At 38.0% G+C, this 25,275-nt stretch overlaps 1 protein-coding gene across 2 annotated transcripts in view; it reads right to left on the reverse strand.

Annotated features, from left to right (window-relative positions):
• Nucleotides 1-25,275, reverse strand: part of BBX (bobby sox homolog (Drosophila)) — a 341,982-nt gene that overhangs the window by 82,251 nt on the left and 234,456 nt on the right. For both annotated transcript variants that reach the window (XM_006889997.1, XM_006889998.1), the window contains exons 6-7: nucleotides 20,415-20,610; nucleotides 16,074-16,141 (exon numbers count right to left, since the gene is read on the reverse strand). In XM_006889997.1, the coding sequence (XP_006890059.1) occupies nucleotides 16,074-16,141; nucleotides 20,415-20,610 (264 nt within the window). The remainder of the gene's footprint in view (nucleotides 1-16,073; nucleotides 16,142-20,414; nucleotides 20,611-25,275) is intronic.

Consider the following 25,275-nt stretch of genomic DNA (forward strand, 5'->3'; position numbering starts at 1 on the left):
CATGTATGATGACATAGGAGTAACAGTTATCATTTAGAAAGAAGTAAGCTACCCTAAGGTTCAGAGTCCATACTAATCGTTAGAAAACTCAATTTTTCCCTGTTAAGTGTCATTTATGATTCTTTGATACCCTATACCATGTCATAAAATTTGTAAGTCAAATGAGACCCTTTACAAACCTTTAGCATGAATGATCTTGAAGTTTTCAATATGAGTGAAGAATTAAAAGTATATAATAAAGTATCTGTCAAAATTCATGTTTTATCAGGTGTGGCATGCAATCAAAAGGAGTGCATGCATAAGTATTTGTGCTCATTATGGATCTAACATATAGTAGATACTGAATAAACATCTTTTGACTGACTTGATTCTATCTATGTGTATGTCAATATACAGAAATCTGGACAATCTGGCCAGGAGGTACACATGAAAGGCTAAATGAGGTAACAGCTAAAATAGGAGTATAAGAATCACTAAGGCCTATACATTACACTTGAAAGCTAGTGGATCAAGCCCTTCTTCAAAACGTAATAAATTATTCATGGAAAGAGTGTGCTAGAAGAATGGGTTAATACTAAAATATGTGGCTCCTTGACTTTAATTAAAAACAGAAGGGGCCAAGTGTGGGAATAAGAATAGGAAAAGGTTTCAAGAAGAAGAAACAATGTCAGCAGCAGAAACAATGTCAGCAGCAGCAAACAACATGTAGAGACAGAAGATTAAGAAAAACTGTAAAGAATACATACATGTGTCATAAAGCACTGCAACCTATTTAAAACAATTAAAAGTGCTCTGGAAAGCATCACCTCAGTAAAGTTAGCTAACTAGGAGTCTATGTTGCCAAGGCAAGGTGAGATGCCTACATAACAAGAACAGAACTACTGAGAATTATGACTCAGATAAGCTGATGCAGAATTGTAACCATCATACAAGGCAAATTATATATTTTTTATTAGGAAGACACAAACCTACATAAAGCATGTTCAGTATTGTCAGTCACCATGAAGTCAATTCCAATTAACAGTAAATTCCCCCATGTGAGCAGAGAAGAAAGGCACTGCACAGACTGTTCATGGCTGTGCCCTTCTGAATCAGGCTGCCTGGCCGTTCTTCCATGATACCTCTCTCTGGACGGGTTTGAGCTGAGAACTCTTGTATTCCCCACATAATTAACCACTTGTAACACCCAAGGATGCCACTGTTAAGATATATATTCCCATTTAAAAATATCAAAAGTATAAATATCAGATCCAGTGACCTGGAAAATTTGCACCCAAGTGCTGGATAAACATGGATCAGTGTGTGTCTCCTTGTACAAAAGTGACACATAAATACACTGCATAAAGAATAATGGGCTTCTTTTTACCTGAAATGAAGCGTGTATATTCTAGAAAAGGCTTTTTATTTTAGGAATACTGTTAGTAATGAAATGTTTAAAATACTGAGCAGTGCTATGTGGCCTTTGTATTTAAGGTCACCCTAAATCACTTGTTACTAGGCAAGGCATGCTTTATACGGATAACATCAAAGCCATCAATACCCATTCTAGGCTACAACAAGCTTACCTTCTACATCTAACAGAATGCAAAGAGGAAATGATATTTGTTCATTAATAGGGAAAGACATCCATAAGCAGAGGTTAATAAAAAGCAGAAAGAAACACAAGATACTAGTCCTAGAGAGTCTCTGAAATAATCCAAAAAGCCACTAGGTGTTGCTATACGCCCAAGAAAAAAATTAGTAACAGGGACTCTTAAAAGCAAAGTTATTAATCATATAGTCAATTTCCCATAAACTCAGTCTTCCTTTTGATTTAGTTTTAATTCCTCAATATGGGAGGTAGGGGAATACTTTCTATGAAATGGGATATCATGTGATATAGGTACTGTATGAATATTATGTTATATACAGGCAGTCATCAGATTATGAACATGCTGTTCCTAAATCTGGCTTCATGGAGAATAAGTAAAACAGGAACAGCTAGGTAAGCCTTATAGCTAGCATGAATTAGTCAAATTTTTGCTTTCGAATATAGTAGAAATAGTGTACCTTTCTCCATATTTAAAAAAAAAGTTAAAAAGTTCAAGAAATACTTTAATATACACTGAAACTTTTTTACAATGAAACAAAAATAACTGTATTGTGTTGCTCCTTTTTTTATTATAAACCACTATATGTACCTCAAATTTTTAATGCTGTAGAGATTATTGGGGGGTTTGCTGGGATCAGAGACTTAAAGTATGTGATTATTAAGTGCTACAAAGTATTTTTTGTCCTTAAGAGTCAACAACTCTGACAGTACAAACTGAAGACATAAAAATGTAATCTAACCTAGTGGTAGAAAACAAGAAGTAGACAAGGTACAGGCTGTAGCACCATCCACTGCTGGCATAAGATTGAAGTCAGGGTCAAAACCTCTGGCAGACACACTAGCTACCACACATCTGTTCTTGTAATCTTAACATTTATTGCTTATTTTTTAAAAAAATTTATTTCGTAAGTACCTATTACAAGCCAGGCACAAGGATTGCTGCTACTTACAGCAGGCTGACATTCCACTTGTCTCTGGAAGCTCTGGTGACCTAGTGAGTGTTAAGAAGCTACGCTGAAACCCAAAAGGAGGAGGTTCAAATCCATCAGCTGTTGGAGAAGGGGCAATCTCCTCTCATGTGATGTATTTTCCTCTGTGAACTCAAAGGAGGTTTAGAAAAAAATTGACTCTGACTCAGTGGTACACAATAATTTATGCTAGGGAATAAAATGATGACTAAAGAATGTGTCTGATCCTTAAGCTGCTCAAAAGTCAAGTGAAGTGAAAAGCAAGTCAATAATAGTGGATGAAGCATCATAATATCTACAAGGAAGGGAGTTGAAGTGGCCTAGTGGTTAAGAAGCTGTACTGCAATCCCAAAGACACTGGTGTGAGGTCACCAGCTGCTTCTCTGGAGAAGGATGGGCAAAATATCCTCGCGGGAGGTTTACAGACTCTGAAAATCGGCACAGTACGTGGTAAGTTGCACAGTAAACAGTGAGTTGTTAACAAAGGCCACACATCTCTACTAGTAACTTCAAAAGAGCAAACAGTGTCATTCCTGCTAAGATTTAGTCCCAGAAACCTGATGCAGGGTTGCCCTGAGTTGGAACTGATGCATCAATTATTGTTTGCCTTGTCAAGTCAACTCCAACTGGTCAGGCCCAAACCAAAGTCAAAGGAGGAGAATGAAGGCTATCAAAATGTCTACAAAGGGAGAGAACCTGGTTAAACCACGATGCAATGCTCCTCCCTTCCCCCACTAAAGGCCCTTATTATAACAACCTGACCAACCCACCTTAGGGTGCGGGTTTCCCCTGGTCTGTCTCTCTCCAGAGCAAAGAATCCCATCGGGGAGCTCCTTAATAAAGCTACTATAGCTTTATTGCTGGTCCCTGCCTGGAGTCCTTGGCCTTACATCCAGTGCAAAGATCTAACACAACTCACAATGACTCTATGAACAATGGATCCACACCTTTTCCTATGCTGTGCCATCCTCATCATCTCTAATACACTGGAGGATAACCACTGGGTCAGTATGCCTTGTTGAAGGTCTTCTTCTCTTTCTCAGAATCTCAACCTTTCTCAGAATGAAGTCTCTTTCCAAGGACTGTCCTCTCCTGACCACATGCCCAAAGTATGTGAGAAAAAGTTTTGACTTTCCTTTCTTCTAAGGAACACGCTGGTTGCAGTACCTTCAAGACAGGCTTGTTTTCCTCATGGTAGTCCATGAGATAGTACTCTTCTTCAATACCACAACGCAATGACATACAATGACAGTGAGCTAGTTTAAATTTTTTTTATTCCTCTGGGTTTTTTGGTTGTTTCTATAGTTGGGTTTTGTTTTAGGGAGGATAGAGACTTAATTATAATTTCATCGGGCATACACACAGAAGCAGCATGAAAATTTTTCTCAATTAAAACAATTTAATGTATTACTAACACGTAAAGCAAGTATTATGTATTTAACAGTAGTGATTTCCCCAGTGTGGCTGAGAAACCAGCAAGGTGGGTTAGTGGAAGAACAAACTAACTGAATTTAAATTCCATGTTAAGATGTTTAAGAATCAAGCTGGGGCAATACAGGGCCACCTAAGGTTTTTAGGCAGAGGAGTGGCACGATAAAAGATGTGTTGGGATAATTCTGTCAGGGGAGTGCAAGATGACTTTGGCTGGCTGAGACAGGAGGCAGGAGACCAATTAGAAGGTTAAGAACACAAGCAGCTGAAATGTGGGGTCCCAATTAAATCAGCGATGGTATTTTTCAGTCCTCATTAACTGTCTAGAAGGATGTCAGAGCTGAAAAAGAGAGGTCAAACAATGTTGATATTGTCATGGAAGGTCAATGACTTTAAGGAAGGCACTCTGGCTCCAAAAGGTGGATGTTATTTATGGAAGGGAACCTGAGGTGATAAGGACTCAGATATTCCAAGAATAAAAATTCTGTATCTTCCCAATGGCCCATATTTGGCCCTCACAATACTTCTGTTAGACTAAACCTTCCATAGAACTAATGCTTTCTACCAGAAAGCATTCTAAAACTGAGTACTCAAGTTATCAGTTAATTTGCATTTAATATGAGGTTATAATATAGCTCTGAAATGGATTTGAACCTGAACACAAGTGGGTTAAGAGTAAGCATGTAATATCTAGGTTAATTCTTAAAAAAACATCGTGTTATGTGCCGTTGAGTCACCTGCGACTCATAACGACCCTATGTACAACAGCCCTAAACTCTGCTCTGTCCTGTGCCAATCGCACTGTCTCTGACACTCCCATCCTGATTATCCCAGTCACTGAATCAATACACCTCATAGAGGGCCTTCCCCTCGTGCGCCGTCCCTCCACCTTCCCAAGCATGATGTCCTTCTTCAAGGACTGGTCTCTCCTCACAACATGTCAAAAATATGTTAGATAGAGCCTCAGAATCCTTGCCTCCAAGGAGCCACCCGGTTTAACCCTTTCTAGGACAAATCTGTTTGTTTCCCTAGCAGTCCATGGTATTCGCAATACTCTTCTCCAGCACCACAGCTCAAAGGCATCAATTCTCCTTCTATACTCTTTAGTCATTGTCCAATTCTCTGATGCATAAAAGTGATTGTGAAGACCATGGCCTGTATCAGACGCACCTTAGTCTCCAGAGACACACCATTGTTCTTCAGTACTTTGGAGAGGTCCCTAACAGCAGACTCTTCCAAGGCAATGTGCCTTTTAAGTTCCTGGCTACTGGTGCCAGGACTGTTGACTGTGGAAGCAAGCAAACTAAAGCTGTGAACAATCTCAATCTCTTCAGCATCCATCTTGATGCTGCCAATTGGTCCAGTGGCGAGAATCTTTGTCTTCTTGACATTGAGCCTCAGTCCATATTGGAGGCTGCAGTCCCTGACCCTCTGCAGCAGGTGCTTCAGGTCCTCTTCAGTTTCAGCAAGCAGGGTTGTGCCATCTGCCTAACGCAGATTATTGATAAATCGTCCACCAATCTTGACCCCACATTTCTCCTCATAGAGCCCAGCCTCCCGGATATTCTGTTCTGCATACAGGTTGAAAAGGTATGGAGATAGGATGTATCTCAGGCATACGCCCTTCCCAATTTTGAACCATGCAGTGTTACCCTGCTCTGTTCTGACGACTGCCTCCTGGTCCAAGTATAGGTTTCTTATTAGCACGATCAAGTGTTCTGGGATTCCCATTCTTCTCAGAGTCAGCCACAGTTTGTTATGATCCACACAGTCAAATGCCTGGGCATAGTCAATGAAACACAGACATTCCTCTGATATTCTCTGCTTTTAGCTAAGATCCATCTAACATAAGCTACAATATCCCTAGTACCATGACCCCTTCTAAACCCAGTCTGGATTTCTGGTAGTTCTCTGCTGATGAAGCATTAGAAAAAAATGGTAAGCATTATTAATTAATCCATAATGAGGCTAAAAGGAAAACTAAGCACTAAAGCAATGCCCTCAGCTACCTGATAGAAGTGCTGTACAGAAGGGAGATGAGTACTGGGCCACGCTAGGCGGTGTAAGCCCAAACCATTCTGCACAGAGTGGAGAGCTCCTAAGAATATGACTGCATCTCAAATCATCTGACTGAGAGGAAGAACAGGGCCCTGGCATCACCTAGGCCGTCTCAGAGTACTGATTTTACTCAAGGAGAAAAGCTCTTGCATATTTACAAGTCACAGGACAAAGACTTGCATAAAATTTCAAAAGCTGAACAGGCTACTGTACAGGTAACTGCTGTTAGAAGCCAAGACAAATCAAAGCATCTTTCTGCTTGTTCCTCATTTGATAAAGCAGGCTGGTGTTCATCACAGGGTACCATGAGGATAGAATGCACCAGTCCACAGACACGTGTTCTCAACAACAGCATCTACTGGGGAGGATGATGCCTGTTTCTATGCTTCTGTACTCCTCTCTCGCTTCTCTATGCCAACAGTCTTAAAGCACAACTTCAACAATGCTCTCTCCCACCAACTCAGCGATGACTGAGGGCCCCCATCATTGGCCCCTGTAATACAACTGAGGGGCTCACTGAGGCCATATGGTGGTCAGTCAAGTTGGATAGGAGCGCCTTGTCTCTAAGAGCTCTGAGTCCCACTGGTGACTGATGGAAGCACTGAGCACTTCAGCTGAATGACATTTCCAGTCTAAATAGTCTCTATCTACACCAAGGAAGAGAGTAAAAGATATAGAGCCCATTTGCTAATCAATGTAGAACTTAAATGTTACCATTGTTAGCTGCTCTCAAGCCAGGTCAACCATAGTGATGATCTCAAGAACAAAGAACAACACATTGCCAGGTCCCGTGTCATCTACACAACCTATACTGAGCTCCAGCTCTTTGCGGCAATCCATCTCATTGAAGAGCTTCCTTTATTTTTTTCTTTTATTCTTCCCCTTTGATCCTCAATTTTACAGTCTTTCTCTAGGGACTGATTGCTCCTGATAAAATATCCAAAATATGTGTGATGAAGTCTCATGATCATCACTTCCAAGGAACATTCTTGGCCGCACTTCTTTCAAGACACATTTGTTTGTTCTTTTGGCATTTAGGGGTAAACATTTTTCAGCATCGTATTTCTAAATCTTCAATTTTTCTTCCACAAATGAATAGTTGGAAATTTAAATAGCATGTTGTTGTTAAATGCTGTCGAGTCAAGTACAACCCATAGTGACCCAATGAACAGGAGATTTGAAGCCTGTTCTATACTGAGTCACCCTCACACTTCCTGGCATACTAGAGCCCACTGCAGCAGCCACCATGTGAATCGACCTGGTCAAGGATCTTCCTCTCCTTCGCCGACCTACCACCCTATTCAGCATCATGCCCATCTCCAAGGAATAGCTTCTCCTAGTAACATGTCCAAAATGTCCAAAGTATGTGTTTGTTTAAAAGCTTTGAACCTAAATTCAAACTCATTCAGGCCAAGGCCGATTCAACTAACAGCTAAAGGAGGAGGGGGCAGAGGGGCGGGAAGGGGGGCAGGGAGGATTGAGGGTATAAATTGCATGAAAGGAGACTGCTCTTTTCCTCCATGCCCACCTCAGGAGCTGCTGGAGAATTCAAATAACCAGAGCAGTGCTGCCTTTACGTATTAAGTGCAATTCCGAGTGCCACCAGAGCTAAAGAGGGACATGAAAGCTCTGTTAGGCTGGATTTAAAGGTCTTCGAAGGAGGACAGCCAGAACGCTCCAATGTTTCAAATTTGGTGTTAAAAATATGGACATAACCTTCTATTTATTCAGCTAATACTGATAAAGCCAACTTTTCTCTATCCAATTTTTCCTATTTCATCAGTTAAAGGAAAATATGAGGGCTGAAATCCTAACGATATTACTCCCTAGCTCTGTAACCTTTGAGAAACTATTCAATCTCTTTAAGCGCAGCATATGCATCTCATGGGGTTCTTGTGGAAATGAAATAAGATATTCAAGGCAAAGTGTCTAGCACGTGCTGGCCATGAGAAAGCACTCAGAAACGATCCTCTGCCAGGTGCTATTGGCAGCAGTATGGGTGCAGCACAGGCTGTTGGAGTGGGGCTGTATCTGGATGTCACACACAAACTGGCAGTAACCTTAATGGGCCTGAACCACAGTCCTGTCCCATTCTACCTTCACGATCCTGGGCTAAAAAAGGTTACTCAACCTTTGCCAGCTTCCTGTGTTCTTACGGGACCCAACCCAACCCAACCCAACCCAACCCAACGCTATTGAGCTGATTCCAATTCATGGCTACTAAAGTTACAGAGCTACTGCTCACAAGTTCTTATGGAACCACTGCACCAGGTCCTTCTTCCAGAGAACTGTGAGGATTCAAACCACCAATCAAGTGAGTGAGGTACTTATTACAAGATGCACGTGTATGCCTCCACCTAGCAATTAACAATTTACACACACTTTATTCTTGCTCCCACTGATGCCAAGTAAGGTCCAACTCAGAATTGGCCTTCCAGAGTTTCCAAGCCTATACACTGAATGAATGGGAGGAGACTGCCCATCTTTCTCCCGCACAGCATAAGGTGGATTCAAACTGGCAGAGAAGTGTGGCAGTACAACTCCCTATGTGGTTGCTGGCTGAGCTCTTACTGTTTATATATGAGGTAAATAAGAACTGCCTCATAGGGTTGTTTCTCTCATAAGAAAAAGGCTTAGAATAAAGGAAGTGCTTGATGAATGTTAATTGCTGTAATTAATTAATAACTACTCTGTGGTCAGTAGAGAACTACTATACAACTTTAATTCTTTGTCTTTGTTTCTGATCCCAAGCTGCTTGAAATCTTCTGGAGAATGCAAGGCTGATTCACGGTGTATAATGAGATAAAAGAATAGAAGACATTTAATTAGAGTTTATAATAAAGTACAAACAAAATATAGTCCAGAGCTGTGATGTATATAATGACAAAAGAGATTTAAGGGATTAGGAAGAACGATGTAATTTGGCTGAAATAATAGTATTACAAACTTATAAAACAACGGAGAATTATTCTTTTCAAAGAGCCAGAGGGTAGTCAGCAAAGGATAATCCATGTGAAGGGAGAAGTATATGTGAGGATCTGCTCATGAACCTCAACAGAATGAGCATTTCAGGAGGGTCGAGACATTTGTCTAATCACACCTAGTATACAGAATGTACTCAAGCAATACTTGTCAAATGAATGAATGTGAGAACAGGTGACACAGTGCCTATACAGTTCAATTCTTGCACATCATCGTTTTTAGAACTCCTCACAGGTAGGCACATCAGCATCTTCAGTATGTCTGCAAACTTTGATACTAACTCATCTACTCTGCTAAATTGTACTCTCTATATTCCCTGTATTTTCCCAGATGTTAAAAACATGCCTACTTGTGATAAAAAAACAGAACAAAACAACAAACAACCAAACAAAACACAGCACCTGCTGTATAAAGGGGGTAATCTTAAATGTAAATTCACATTTTCATGGATAGGAATGCATGCAGCAAAGTGTAGCGGTTTTCCTTATGTACCATCAAGTTAGTCAACTCATAGCTGACCATCCAGTGGGCTTTCAAAAGCAATTTAATGACATGGGAGGACATTACCAATCTTTCTCCCATGGAGCTGCTGGTGGATGCCAACCAAGCGCTATGACTGCAACATGGACTAGGTCACCAGAGCTCCTTGTACAGTATAATGGTGAATATAATTTAAGCTTTTAGGATGAGTACAAAATGTCTAATATAGGGTAATAACACAACAACATATGTACAGGGAAAGGATGCTTTTCAGGAGAATTAAAAAAGCTTTACAAGTTTTATTTAATTAATCTTTACAGCAGCCTTGGGAGTTAGAGTCAAGCATATATTATTGGCTCCATTTTACAGAAGGCCAAGAAGAAAGCAGCTTGATTCTAATTTCGGTGGCCTATCAGATGGCTCCAAAGAAAGAAATAAATGTCTCAAAATTCACAGGCCTGCATTCTAAGGCATTTTCGATATATTTAAAGTCTAGTTTTGATAAGTCATTCAAATAACTATAGATAGTGAACTCTTCAAAGTCCTTCATCAGAAAAAATTATTCGGTCGAATTTCTCTTTTTCTACTACATCTCAACTCACTCCTGCCGTCCCCTGGTGCTCATCAGGCCCAACATGAAGCCTAATCCTCTCAGAGTTCAGAGTTCTATATGCTCTGAACTGCTATTATTCTGTTTTTGTTTTAAAATGTACTTTAGCATTGAGTTTTTACTAAGAAAACAAATATAAAAGGATATTAGATAGCTACACATATAAAAGCATTATAAGATAATTATTTGGAATCCTGAAGATACTTGTTACTAACTCTCGACCAAATAATTATTAATTTATTACATTTTCCTCTTTAGATGAAAATGAACTCTCTGGTATGAGAAAGAGGGCTTAACTCTGAATCTAACCCCATTCCCTTGAGCTTGTCCCAGGATTCGATATAAACATTATTACTTTTATTACGTTTGTATTTCTGTTGTTGGTTCTATTAAAGAAAAAAGTGCCCATGTTCACTTAAACCTGTGGGGATTTTTTTTTTTTTTTACAAATAGGCTCCCACCTCCTCTGTAGTGCCCTCCGAGCCCCTGTGGACTGGCACCACATCATATTTTATATATAAACTTCCACTTAATTTATATAAACAAGTTTGCCTAAATCCTACATTAAGTTGAAATACTTTCTACCCATTTTTTCATTCTGGGTCAGACGTATAGCTTTCCTATTTTACATGCCCACGACAGAGATATGCTTCAACTGCCACTGTGAGGCAGAAAGTATATATACTTTTAGGTGTGTCATGCTTGACGTATTCATTTGGCTTAGGGAATTAGTATTCTCTTTAAATGCAAACACAGCTTTAAAAAAGAAATCTACCCCCCAAATTTAATGTATCTCAAACTTCACTAGATATAAAAAACAAGTTGCTGATCAAAATAACACTCTAAATGTAAAATGTATTCCTCTTACTCCCCAGAAACATGAAATTATTATAATAGAAATTACAGATTTAAACTGAGCTCAATAATAATTCCATATATTATGGTAAATTAAGAACGAATAAAGAAATTGAAGTAAAGAAGAAAACTAAAACATTCTGTTAATTCTATATAACCACTGTTTTTAATAACCTGTAATTTCTGTATAAAGCCTCAAAAAGCTCTTTGCAGGAAAAAGCAAAAACCAAATAGGCTTCTAATATGGAACTTTATTATATCAGTTACAATAGATTTCTTTACTTAAAAAATATATTACCTAAAATTTTCATATTATAAAAAATATTCTGGAGGATTTTCTGTAAGTGATTAGGTTTCAGAACACTTGAACAAAGAAAAAATTTCCCCATTTAAGAATAATATGATTTCATAATAGGAATTTTATCATAGCATTTAAGCAAAGCCCTGAAGAGTTGACCTTTTCTGTCACAGAGTTTTTATAAAAACGTCACTTAATTTTAATGGTTCTACCTAACAGTATCAATACATTTCATGGTGAAGGTTCCTAAAATCAAAAGCATTATATTTTTCTCTCTCCTTATTCATCTTCTTAGGAATTAACAATACGTATGCATTCCACATTCATGTCAGGTCCTTCATTCATCTGACTATCTGTACAGGACACAAAAGTTCTATGACCATTTCAGTAAATATGGAAGTTCTTCACACGGAAAATCAAGTAATGAATGAAATTTGTTAGATCTATGACATAAACCCTGAAACCAGTTGCATATAGAGATGGCATTATTTTAGACAATTTTCAACACTTTTGTGTTTTATTATGGCTTAAAGACCTCTGAGCTAGAGGGAGTATCAGTAGAGTTGTATTCTTAGAAATCGTTCTTAAAGATCTAAGTGTCTTCCTTAGCAGATTCCCCTCTTGTCTTAGGTCATTCAGCTTTCTGTCCTTCTTTAGCTTGGAAATGTTTCGCTTTCATGAACTAAAAAGGCCGAGGCTGAATTTTTTAAAGTGCAAGAACTATACCCATGATCTTCAAAAACAGAGTGATTGAAAAGCACCCAATAAGCATATGTGTGTGTGTGTGTGTGTGTGTGTGTGTGTGTGTGTGTGTAAGAGAAATATCCTTAATTCTCCGGCTCGTATTTTATCTACTCATTAATTCTGAAGGCTGCAGTCTTTGACCCTCTGCAGCAAGCGCCTCAGGTCCTCCTCAGTTTCAGGAAGCAGGGTTGTGTCATCTGCATAACGCAGATTGTTGATAATCTTCCACCAATCCTGATGCCGCAATTCCTCATAGAGCCCAGCCTCCCAGATTATCTGTTCTGCACACAGGTTGAAAAGGTATGGAGACAGGACACATCCCTGGAGCCTCAAAGTCAAGAAGACAAAGATTCTCACCACTGGATCAACTGGAACCATCAGGATGAATGGTAAAGAGATTGAGATTGTTCACAGCTTTGCTCTGCTTGGCTCCACAATCAACACTCTTGGCACCAGTAGCCAGGAAATTAAAAGACATATTTCCATGGGAAAGTCTGCTGTTAGGGACCTCTCCAAAGTACTGAAGAACAATGGTGTCTCTTTGGAGACTAAGGTGTGTCGTCTGATACAGGCCATTGTCTTTGCAATCACTTGTTATGCATCAGCGAGTTGGACAATGACCAGGGAGGACAGAAGGAGAACTGATGCCTTTGAGCTGTGGTGTTGGAGAAGAGTGCTGAGAGTACCATGGACTGCTAAGATAACAAATAGATTCATCCTAGAAAGGGTTAAACTGGGCTGTTCCTTGGAGGCAAGAATTCTGAGGCTTCATCTAACATACTTTGGTCATGCTGTAAGGAGAGAACAGTCCTTAGAGAAGGATATCATGCTTGGGAGGGTAGAGGGCAGGTGCAGGAGGGGACGCCCTCTATGAGGTGGACTGATTTGGTGAGTGGGGTAATAGGGATGGGTGTGTCAGAGGCAGTGAGATTGGCACAGAACAGAGCAGAGCTTAGGGCTGTTGTACATAGGGTCGCTATGAGTCGCAAGAGACTCCATGGCATGTCACAACAACAACAATATTAATTCTGTGGGTGTCTGTTTACATTATAATAACATTTATGTAACATTTATAATAACATTTAAAAGAGTGTCAAACCACAACAAAAATCTAATCTGTTAAGGAAGATAATGCATTCTTGCAAGTCAATAGTGGTCAAAGGTGAAGGTGCGCTATGCTTCCTACACTAACTTTTTAGGACATGCCCCAAATCCTCCAATGTCAAGGTTAAGTTTGTCTATTGGTCTGTTTGGTAGAAGCTACATGCTAAAAAGTGAAATGAAGACTGACCAAGCTATTGTGTCAGGAGGAATAAATATGCTGAGCACAAAAAAGACACTAAGTGACACTTTATTCCTCATAAATATCAGTTCAATACAGTTAATTAAAAAGTGAGGACATCAATTTGTATGGTTTTTTAATGAACTGAATGGAATGAAAAGAATGAAACTGAATACACAATCAATAAGCCTGAATTATATATGTATAATATAAATTTAAAGCTATTTTATCTACAATGTAAAAATAAAGATCTTAAATAAAACTAAGTTTCTGGCTGCTTTTCTCTTCCAAATAATGGCTCTGATTGAAGACTGAAAAATCCGTCAGGAGATAATATGACTTGACCTCCAAATGTTAGATGGAAATCTTAAGAATCAGAGAACTTATGTTAATGAGGGAAGATTAACTGAGACAAGGAGAGGGAGCCTGGTGGTACAAGTCAAAGCTTGTGATCAGAGTCATGAAATTGTGGATGTACAAACTATTAAAATAATGTATGTGTTGCTGCATCTATTCTTAACAATAAAACAAATATATGTAAAGGGGGAGGACTATAACCTGCAAATTAATGTGTGTGGTCTCTGGTAAGTGCATGTGGAAAAGAAAGGAATTCCACAAATGCAAACTCTGAGTGGTTAACTGACAACACTGGACCTCCAAAATCTCATCTAAAAACGTTAGCAAAAGCAGCTCACTAATTATGTTCATGAAACCAAGGTAAGGAATACTTAGCTCTTTTTTTCTTTTTCCATTTTTAAGAATAAATAACATTATGTTTCTATGTAAGTCAGTAATTACACATCTTTTACTCTCCTGGATCCACTACTAAAACACCATGATCCCATTATTACTGAGTCAATTCCAACTTTCAGCGATTTGTTGGACAGAGTGAGTCCATAGGGTTTCCAAGACTGTGTACCTTTGTGGAAATAGACTGCCTTATCTTTACCCAATAGAAGGCATCAAGCTGAGGTCGACTCATTGTGACATTGTCACTCTATGAACAAAAGACCTCATGCCTTTCCATAGCTTTCTCCAAGTTCATAGAATTTTCAAAGGCATGTGGTTTAGGAAGTGGATGTCACTTCTGCTTCCAAACCTGTTTTACAAGTGGGAGCTTCACCAAACACTGTCCACAATGGGAAACCATTCAGGTATTTGATATCCCCATGGCACAAGGTTCAGCATCATAGCAAACCCATGTTACCTGATACAGCACAATGACAAAGAGTGATGTGCAAAGTGAAAGAATGTTCCTCCAAATATACGAGCACTAGTCTCATTTAGCAGTGGTTAAGTGTTGTCCCGTCAAATATGACACTGAGTAAGCTTTGCACAAAAGACCTGAACTCTGTTCTTTAATTATCTTCATTCCTGTATATTTATAAGAGTTTGTAGAGTTTCCAAAGGCACCTAATTTAGGAAGTGGATGCCTCTCCCACTTCCCAGCATGAGTCAATTTGGAAGCTCATCCAAGCACTGTAAACAATGGGTAACCAATATGGTATTTGACACAACTAAGGAACAGTGTGCAGAATCACAAGTCCAAGTTGTCTTTCAAAGAATATTTGTAATAAACTGAATGCTACTTAAAACAAAAGACATTGTTCTAACATTAACAGTCAAAAAACAGGACCCCAGAAACTTGCTTTTGCATGACTGCCATCAAGATGACATCGCCATCGAGAAGTCAGCCAGCCAGCCAGCCGTCTCCCAGAGTGGAGGTAGACTCCAAGGCCCCAGACCAGCCAAAAGACCCATCAGATCATCATTGATTTTAAAGCCGCAACCTTGAGCAGGCTTCCACCTTTACCCTTCATCTAAGGCTCAAGGGTCATAGAAGGAATAGAAGATTTAATTAGGAACATTTTGATTAGCAACAGAATGCCCGAACCAGACCACCACCAGGGCTCTCATGCTTCCACCCAATACAAAACTCATTGCTGTAGTGTCAGAAGCAACTAGATTCTCTAGTGGTTTTCTAGAGGTCATAAAATGCGAGAAAACGGTTCATCTTTCTCGTGTGGAGCACCTTGTATTGAGAAACAGCACCATCATCCCAAAATCATGTGGTTAGAATCCACCAGCAATCTCCTCCTGTGTAATTAAACTGCTGTTGAAAACCTGCTGGAAGGTCAGCAAAGGGTCAGTTCTGATGATACACAATAACCACTCCCTCTGGGTTGGCAGAGCAACTTACTATCCAATGTCACCAGAGCTCTCTCATGATTCTATTGGTATGTCTAGAATGACACAAAAGCAGACAATGTTTTGAACAGGCAGGGAATAAACAGAAAAGTTCTGACTATGACGTGACCAACAGACCCATGATATGGGCTGCAAAGGTCAACTACTTGCATATTAACAAACTCAATTCAACTCACAAATATGAGAACCAATTATAGCTGACCTTCCAGTTGGTTTTCAGAGGTTGTAAATGCAAAGGAGGAAACTGTCCATCTTTCTCTTGAGGAAAAGCTAGTAGATTTGAACTGCTTGCCTTCATGCTAGCAGTGCAACTTCTCACCCACAAAGGATTTCTTATTCCTACATTCAGAGACCCTTAAACCAAGTACTTGCCTTGAGCTTGTGTTACACATGTGCATCATCCTCAGCATAAAATGCACAAAGAGATCCTCAAGAGAACAATTACAAGTAGAGTTTGCTTATGAGCTGTAAACAGCGAAACTGCAGAATTAGCCATGTAAAAGGCAATGTCTGTGTTCTCAGGACTCAGTGTGAGCAGACTAAACAGAGGTGAGGGAGTGGCTTACCTCAGGAGTACTAAGAGCATGTTCTCCAGCGATGAGCAGCAAACTCAGGCCTCCCATCTGAGTTGGATCTAAGGTAAGTAAAAACAAATCATCAATTTACATATCCATAAAGTGTACAAAAGAACCGCTCACAGCAAAAAAAATCCAATAGAATCACATAAAACATTGTACAACAAACTTAAAAAAAAAGACCAAAAACAACCCAGCTCAACAAAACCCCAACTCTTTATGCAGTAATAATTTTGCATACAAGTGTTTAGTATTTATATATTTTTTGCAGCATTTAAATACAACTGTTATGCTATATTCTGTGAAGTGTTCCACCATAGCACTTCCCTCAATGCCACCGCTACGTATCACACAAATTACCTTCTAATGTGAAACATCTTTTCTTGCTACCTGGGGAGTTAAAATGGGAACTGCTAAATAAACAAGTGCTTATCTTAATCTTCCAAGAAGTTTGAGGTTCTTATTCTCAAATTGTTATTTTGATGATGTAAAATAAAGGCTGATAAAAAAAATAACCAGCCGATCAGTGGAACCAAAGAATAGAGAAATTGCCCAGAATAATTTTTTTTTAAATCTTGTGGATTCTGTTCAAGTAATTTTTCTCCAACACTTTCAGAAATATATGTAAACTGATTGATAAATTTACATTTTACATTTCAGAAGCTGTCAGGCTTTTGCTCAAAGTATCTTAAAGATTTAAAATATTTCTTTTACTGTTGCTAAAAATCTTCATTTTCATTTTCTTAATGATGAATAGAAACAGAAAGATAAAATCAGAACAGTAAAGTGGGTGATCTATGACCCAGAGTGGCATTAAATAAAAAAGCAGTGTGGTTAATATTTTATGCCGTTATCTTAAATGAACTAAATTTCTGAACTGCACTGAATTAATGCATGTGAAAAATACCTATAACAGTGAATACTCTTGTGTATAAGCCCAAAGTGTTGGCCATTCATAGGGCCACCATCTAACCCTAACCCTAACCCTAACCCTAACCCTGAGTCATACTATATTTGATAGCACTAACAACAACAAGTATCAAGTCACTGCTGACTCACAGTGACCTTCCACAGGGTTTCACAAATGACAACCAACAGGATCTTGGCCCACTGTTAACAAGTTTCTGCAAAACAAACTTGTATGTATAAGGTCATTTGAGTCATTTCCCTGATGGGTGTGAGTCTCTGGGAGACATTCTAGTGAATCAATGAACCCAAGAGAAAGAGAAGAGCTGAAAAATGGAGAAAAAGAGGAGTTATTGATGTCGGAAAGTATGGATTTATACAGCAGGTCAACATATGAACAATACTGACTCAACACTTCTTACAACTGGTCTGCTATTAATCTTAGGAGATTGAATTATTAAAACAATTGGCTCGTCATTCATCAATATTTATGAGAAGGGACTGCTCGCTATTCTCCAAAGGAATGGTGGGTTGATTTGAACTGTAGACACTATACACTACATTACCAAGGTTCCACTAAGGTCCTCACTATCACATAGAATTTTTAATAATCTCTCTATAAAATGTCACACACCTTCCCATAGATAGCTCATTGTTTCTTTACAATTATTAATTTTTTTTTGGTTAAAAGTACAACCCTAAGTAATGTTTCTGTACACTACTTTGATTGAGCATAGACACAATCAACTTAACTTAAAAAGCAGAAAAAAAAAACCCAGTCTGAGGTAGTTTATTAACAATAATAAAGGTCGTTAAAGGTAAAAGTATGTAGCAAATGATTAGGTGGACAAAAACAGCTCAGTCAGTACTGAAAGACACTCCATATGAAAGTGGACATAAAGAAATCAGCAGGCAGACACTGACACATTTGATTTGATATATTAAGATTTCACCCTTAATTAAATGCTAAGACATTGCTTTAAGAAATATTGTGGTTTTTAAAATACACACTAATCTATTTTCATAGAAATCTTTAAACTTTAAAATTAAAAGGTAGAATAGAGAATGAATTTGGTATAAAGGAAAAATTTAATTTGACTCTTTGGTAGCTGAATACTTTGGCAGCTCTCATTCTGGAGATGAGAAGAAATTGATATTGGCTTTTTGAAAAATATAAAATGTGTTTGTAAAAACTGTAACGTAAAACAGGAACATGCTTATGTGAAAATTTATTTAAAATGTGTATATACCATTACGACTTTAAATGCCGTTTACTTCATGGGCATGAAACACAGCGGAAGAAAATTATCATCCCTTCTTAGAGTCAATTATACTTATTATTTAGAAGTATAAAAAATATCCATATAAATAGCATGTGTCTCCTTCATGGAATCAGTCTATGCAAAGTCAAATTCTTCTTCTTCCTCACCTTAGTATAATCATGCATTTCATTGCTACACTGTTGTTCAAAACAGCAAAATGTCAGGTGACAGGAACAAACAAAGAAAAACAGATTCTACATTGAAGAAAAGCCTACTTATTGAACTTAAAAAGCTCTATTGAGACTGGCTGCCTTGAGTTGAATTTATCATTAGGAAAGATATACGGTAAATTACTTTTATTTTAAAAAGAGTGTAAATGGAAATATCAAATCAATGTTACAGACCATACATCAGTTTAGTAAGGGTTGGAATCAGTATTCCTAACACATGTCTTTTTCTAGGTCATTACATACTTAAGAAAGATATTTTTATTTCTTATACATTGCTTTAAAAAAAACCCAAACAAATGAACTAACAATAGCAAACCCCAAAAACAGCACTTCATTTAAAACCTAATCTTATTTAAGTAAAGGTTCAACTTTTTTTCAGCCAGAAGCATAATTAATAAGTGGTCAAAAATAATGTTATACACAGATATCTCTCAGAGCTTTTTGTAGTTTACCTTTAATTACTTTGTGGTTTCCTGAAGAGCAGTAAGCAAAAAACACATTTTAAAAAGACTTAGGCAAACCCTGTGTAAAGATATACACATGACAGTCAAGGGAATTTGGTTAGAGGTCAATAAAGCAGACAGCTTTTCTTTCAGAAAGTGGGGAGGAATCTTTATATAAAATATTCCAATCAATACATCTTAGAGGTACCATCTAGTAGTACAATAGTAAACCTTTAGTAAAGGAAGTTCAAACAAGGGCAGGTATCTCTATTTTGTTTCTTCCAACATCTGCAGGGGCATCATTTTAGGAGCTCATAGGATTATAGCATAGACAGCTAAATAACAATAACCTGGGGACTTTGCTTCCCCAGAATACTGCTATTATAGAAGACTGCATTTAGCATTTGTACTCTGCAAAGTGCTCTACTATACTTTGAATCATACTCTGAACTATGATCTATCATTAGGGCTACTGGCTATGAACATTATTTATCACAACGATTCTTAACCTTTTTTCAAGTTCTTCATATTAGTAATGACATGGGAAGCCAAAGCTCAATACTCTGTTTCCACTCAACTCAATTTTATCACAATGCAACAGCCAAAGTAATGAAGAGTTATTATCAGGGAAAATAGACATTATTTTTAATATTAATAAATGCTTTAACATTTCTTACCATCCAAAGAATATTAAAGGATGAATGATAAATGAAGAAACTGTGTGATACACAGCGTTTGCTTACGCTGTGTATCACACAGTTTCTTCATTCACATTGTGTTTCATAGAATCATTCCCACTCATTATATTTTATAAAATTAATCACCATTGGACTTTGCCCATCATTATCTACTGAGGTCCCACCGGATCTATCCCATTTCCTTCAACCATCAAACTGTATAACCCTGTGATTTTGCCTCTACCCATCCTCACCCCTATGTTCCTTCCATTCCTTGGGTCCTGATACATGTTTTATTAGCTATCTTTTTATTTTAACAATAATGGTCTTATGCAGTATTTGTAGGATCTGGAGTTTTTCCATTTTCCTGGTGTATACAGGAATGAGGATAGGAAAAAAGGGTTTGTTAGAATTGAGGTAAAAACTGAGTACTCAGATCCATTTCAGATTTGTAATAAAATTGCTCATATTCTTGCTTTCAATGTTTCGGATACTTGAATGACTTACATAATGGTGAATTTTTAAACACAAGACAACTATGTGTGTAATTAATTAGGATGTGTGTAGAAACTATTTTGTTAAGATTATAGTATAGACTGAGATCCAGAGAACTGAAGACTGATAAATGCTTTTCCATGTTATCAGAATTCACATATATTTACAGAAACTTTACCACTTTGTTCTCTATCTTAATTATATATGCATCTACATCATAATCCAGTGTCATGTTCAGATACATTTTTCTTTTTTCTTTAAAGTACTACTTAAATATATTGTCCTTTCCCTAAAGAAAAGATAGAGTTCCCACACTCACCAGCCATTCCAAAATTCAGCTGAGGCATCTCTTCAGTCTTGGCTTTCTTGGGACTTGGTAAGTCTCTTGGAGAGTCAGGTGGGAAGGCCCATAGCTTCTTCCGTGGATTAACAGTGGGAGTTGGGGATTTCACAGGCTTGTTTGTTGTGGGACACCATTTGTAGCCGGGGTTTGCTTTCATAAATGCATCTTTATACTACAAACAAAAGAGCAGATTTTAATTAACATATATAGTAATTGCCAGGTGCCACAGAGTTAACCCATAGTGACTCCATAAACAAAAGTTTTGAACCTTGCCCTAACCTGTGCCAATTTTCACCATCTCTGATATACTCAATCTCTGTCAATTCGTCTCATTGGAGGTCTTCTCTTTCTCTGACCTCGACCTTTCCTATCATATCTTTTTCAAAGGAATTGCTTATTGAAAAATTTCAGATAGCCTCTATTTCCTCATTTATATCATGAGAGAAAAAAATTTCAATAACAATTTCAGTGCAAAGCTACAGTGTCAAGACTGCCTACTGCCTATTGTTGTTACGTCCCATATAGTCAGAACCGACCCATAAGCTGATCCTCCAATGAGTTTTCAGAAGCAGTTAATCACACAGGAGGAAGAGAACATTATGGAGAAGGTACGGAGACAGCACACTTTGTTTCTCTCAATTCTCAGAGTGTGTGTGTCTGTGTATGTGTGTGTAAAACAAAACAAAAACAGTTTGACTTGAGAGAAATTAGAGAGTTATTTCATAATGGAAAGAACATGGGCTTAGAGAAAAAAAAAACAGACTGCAAACTCAATTCCATGTAACAGTTTCAGTGAGCAAGGACACACAAACTAACATCTCTGGAGCCACGGCTGTGAGTCTCTGGAGGTTTGAATTCACCAATGGCTCCTTGGGAGAACAATGGACAATCACATTCCAGTGTGAGTTTTCATAAACAAAAACCAAAAAACAAACAAAAAAAACCAAAAACAAACAAACCCACTAGAGGATCAGTTAGCTATGTGTTGGTTCTGACTCAATGGCAATGTCTCAGGTACAGTTTTCATGAACTGAGAATAGTATCACTAAGTTGTTATGAAAAACACAGAAGCCTAGTGTAGCAGCTATTTCCTAGGAGTAATTTTTCACTTTAGAGAATGTCCAAAGTGTTAGTTGACGGAAAGGTGAACCATGACAGTGAGCTTTGTTTCGGGCTTCCAGGATGTCTAAGGGCCATAGTATCAATTAAATTCCACTGCTATATATGAAGCACGTTTGGATAATTATATATTTTTGAGTTGTGCTCTACATTTCCCCCACTCTCTCCAGGATATAACTAAAATTCTCTTGTTAAAAATAAAAAAATTAAAAATGGGACTCAAGGCCATAAGCAAACTAGACTTTACCCTCATGTTGTGGAATGCATTTGGAGGTTATCAAATGTGATATAAGAGATACAAACTACAGTGCATTCCTGTGCATGGTGAATTTACATATTAAGTTGAAGCAGACAAATAGCCTTGCCTGCTGTCTGAAGGAGGAAAGTGACAAATGACAGGGGGAGGTGAAAACGGAAGAAGCAGAGACATGCATCACTACCGTGTCCCAGGAAAAGGCACATGGCTGGGTTTGTCAGATGAACAGTCATTTGGACAAAGGTCACCACTCCATAACATGACAAAAGACTTTCAAACAAATTGATTAACATATTTGTCATGACAAAATTATCTCTTACTAGTTTTTTAAGTAGTTTAAATTTTCTAAACAAGAAAGCCAGTTTTAAAAGTTGCTGTACTGCAAAGATGTACTACAGGTGAGCTCCCATAGTCCGAGTAACTTCTTTCAGAACCAGCACCATATACTTTACTAAAAATAAGGCAATAATTTGCTTTGATGAAAATCAGTAAGAGTAATAGCCATGATAACACTGTCATCCTCATGAATGAATCATTGTCAGTATGAACTATTTTCAAGGCATTGATGATATTAATAGAGGCAGTTATGACAAGAACTGGGCTGAAGATGGTATCATGCAGTGGCAATCATGGTATCATAAGCATTTCTCTTTTTCTTGCTACCTACCCTCTCTAAAGTACTCAAGAGCAATGGTGTCTCTCTGGAGACTAAGGTGTGCCTGATATAGGCCATGGTCTTTGCAATCAGTTGTTATGCATCAGAGAGTTGAACAATGACTAGGGAGGATCGAAGGGGAATTGATGCCTTTGAGCTGTGATGTTGGAGAAGAGTATTGAATGTACCCTGGACTGCCAAGAAAACAAACGGATTCATCCTTGAGACGGTTAAACCTGGCTACTCCTTGGAGGCAAGGATTCTGGGGCTTCGTCTGACATACTTTGGACATATTTTAAGGAGAGAAAGGTCCTTGGAGAGGGACATCATGCTTGATAGGGTGGAGGGACAGCGCAGGAGGGGAAGACCCTTTATGAGGTGGATTGATTCAGTGACTGGGGCAATCGGGATGGGTGTGTCAGAGGCAATGCGACTGGCACAGGATACAGCAAGTTTTCAGGCTATTGTACAGAGGGTCGCTATGAGTCGCAAACGACTTGATGGCACATAACAACAACAACAACCCTCCTTTCGAATCCCTTTCAAAAACTCTCCGAGCCAGTTTTACACTACAGACACCAAAAACATGTTAGAATCAACTGGACAAGAATCTTGCCTTCACATTGCTTACGACCCACAATTAGTAACACAAACATATTATTCTTTTGTGTAGTTTTATGTATAGTTCCTAAGTGTTGTCCTAGCTGCCACATAATAAATGAGCTTGAGAAAAAAAGACAACAGGAAAAACTGGACTATATGAACTCTCTGGAAAATGTTCATGAAGAAATTTGCTTTAAGTTGTACTCTATTGGAATCATACTATTAATCTTCCTGAAGTGGAACTCTATATAAATGTTCAATACCAAGATCATATTCTTTAGTTCAAGAAAACAGATACTGAGAACTTTCTCTGTGGAGAAGGGATAATAAGAATATATTAAAGGGGGAAAAAAAATACCACACAATCCTTGTTCCTAAAGGGTTAAAGGCTTAGATGGAGATGCCAGCGGCAGAGCAAAAGCCTTAGAGTGTGAGGATGTCTGTCCTTGGAACTGAGCATCTCATCTATCACCTGCTCTGATTCTGTTACAGAAGACAATAAAAAGACTTAAGCATTTGTTGTGGTAAGGTTAATAGGGAAGGTATTTAACATAGCCTGAAGAATACACACAAGTGACGCTATTAGCATCCAGGTAAACCAAGCAGGTAAAATCTATCATCACAGAATTAAAGGGCCCAGGAGACAAGCCCCACCCACCTAAAGCGGAACTGCACAAGCCCAGAGTGATCACCAGAACCTTCCAGAAGGAGAAAGTGAAGGGCATTCATTTGTTCTCCAAGAACAAGTCTCTCATAAATAGTTAAATTCTTGCTAAAACACTGACAATCTTGACAATCTTCTCATCAAAATAAAAACTCATGTCATGACTTCTATTTACTTCCCTTCAGATTTCTGATTAGTTAACCAAAGTGAGTTCTACCCTACAAGTCTAATTCTTGACTTAGATAAGATAGTCAGTAAAAGCTGAACCCTTCTCTGTTAAGTCGTACCAACATCATGCTTTATAATCAATTAAAAAAAAATCAGTTACCCCATAACAGCATTATTGTCAACTTCATTATATGTTGTGCTGCAAACCAAAAACGGTTTGGATCTAGAGGCTGCATTGAGAGAAATTGGAAGATGACTCCTATAAAGATTAAGAATCTCAGAAACCCCACAGAGGGTTTGTTATGAGTCAGAATCAACTCAACTTCAGGGATATGGTTCAGATTTGACAATGACATTATTATATTACAAAAGAATGTTATATTAATCTTTGAAAAAGAATAGTTCATTAAAGAGTATTTTCCAATCATTTAGGAGAATTAAAATTTGATTTGAAAATTACTGAAGAAGTCTTAATATTTTATAAATTTTTAAAAATTAATTTTCCATCTAAGTTTACAGTCATACTACATTTTCATTCAATCAGACTTTTTGTTTCATAGCATTAATTAACCCAATTAATTACAATGTCTAATCAAATTATTTCCCAATTTTGAACCATGGGAGTTTCCTTGCTCTGTTCTGAGGACGGCTTCCTCATTCAAGTATAAGTTTCGCATAAGCACAAGTGTTCTGGGAGTCTCATTCCTGAATGGTTACTCACAACTTGTTGTGATATACACAGCCAAATGCTTTTGTATAGTCAATGAAACACAGACAGAACTCCTTTGGTTCTTTTTTGCTTTCTGTCAAGATCCATATGACTGTGGCAATAATATCTTCAGTCCAATGACTTCTAAACCCAGATTGTATTTCTGGTAGTTCTTTGTCAATGTATTATTCCAGATGTTTTTGGATAATGTTCAGCAGGATTTTGTTTCCTGGTAATATTATCCTACAGTTCCTACACTCTGTTAGTTCACCTTATTATGGAAGGGGAATAAATATATATGAATCTCTACCAGTCAGCTGGCCAGGTAGGTACTGTCCAGATTTATTGGCTTAATCTTGTGAGCACATCTGACACAATCTGGTGAGCACATTCTGGACAGCATCTGTTTGTTGAACTATTTTCTGCCAAGTCCTTCAGAGCAGCCTGAACTTCCTTATTCATCACCATTGCCCCTTGATCACGTGTTGTTTCTTGAAAATCTCCTGGTAGCCAATTTCTTTTATACAGTAATTCTGTATAGTCCTTCCATCTTTTCTTAAGGGTTTGAGATTTTTTTTTTTTATTTTACACTAATGTATTTATAAAATTTGAATACACTGTTTTTGAGAACAGATTCTTTCCATTTCCCTCACCATCTACCAA

Source organism: Elephantulus edwardii, unplaced genomic scaffold (assembly GCF_000299155.1).
Source record: "Elephantulus edwardii isolate Elephantulus edwardi_28Jun2011 unplaced genomic scaffold, EleEdw1.0 scaffold00085, whole genome shotgun sequence".
NCBI lineage: Eukaryota > Metazoa > Chordata > Mammalia > Macroscelidea > Macroscelididae > Elephantulus > Elephantulus edwardii.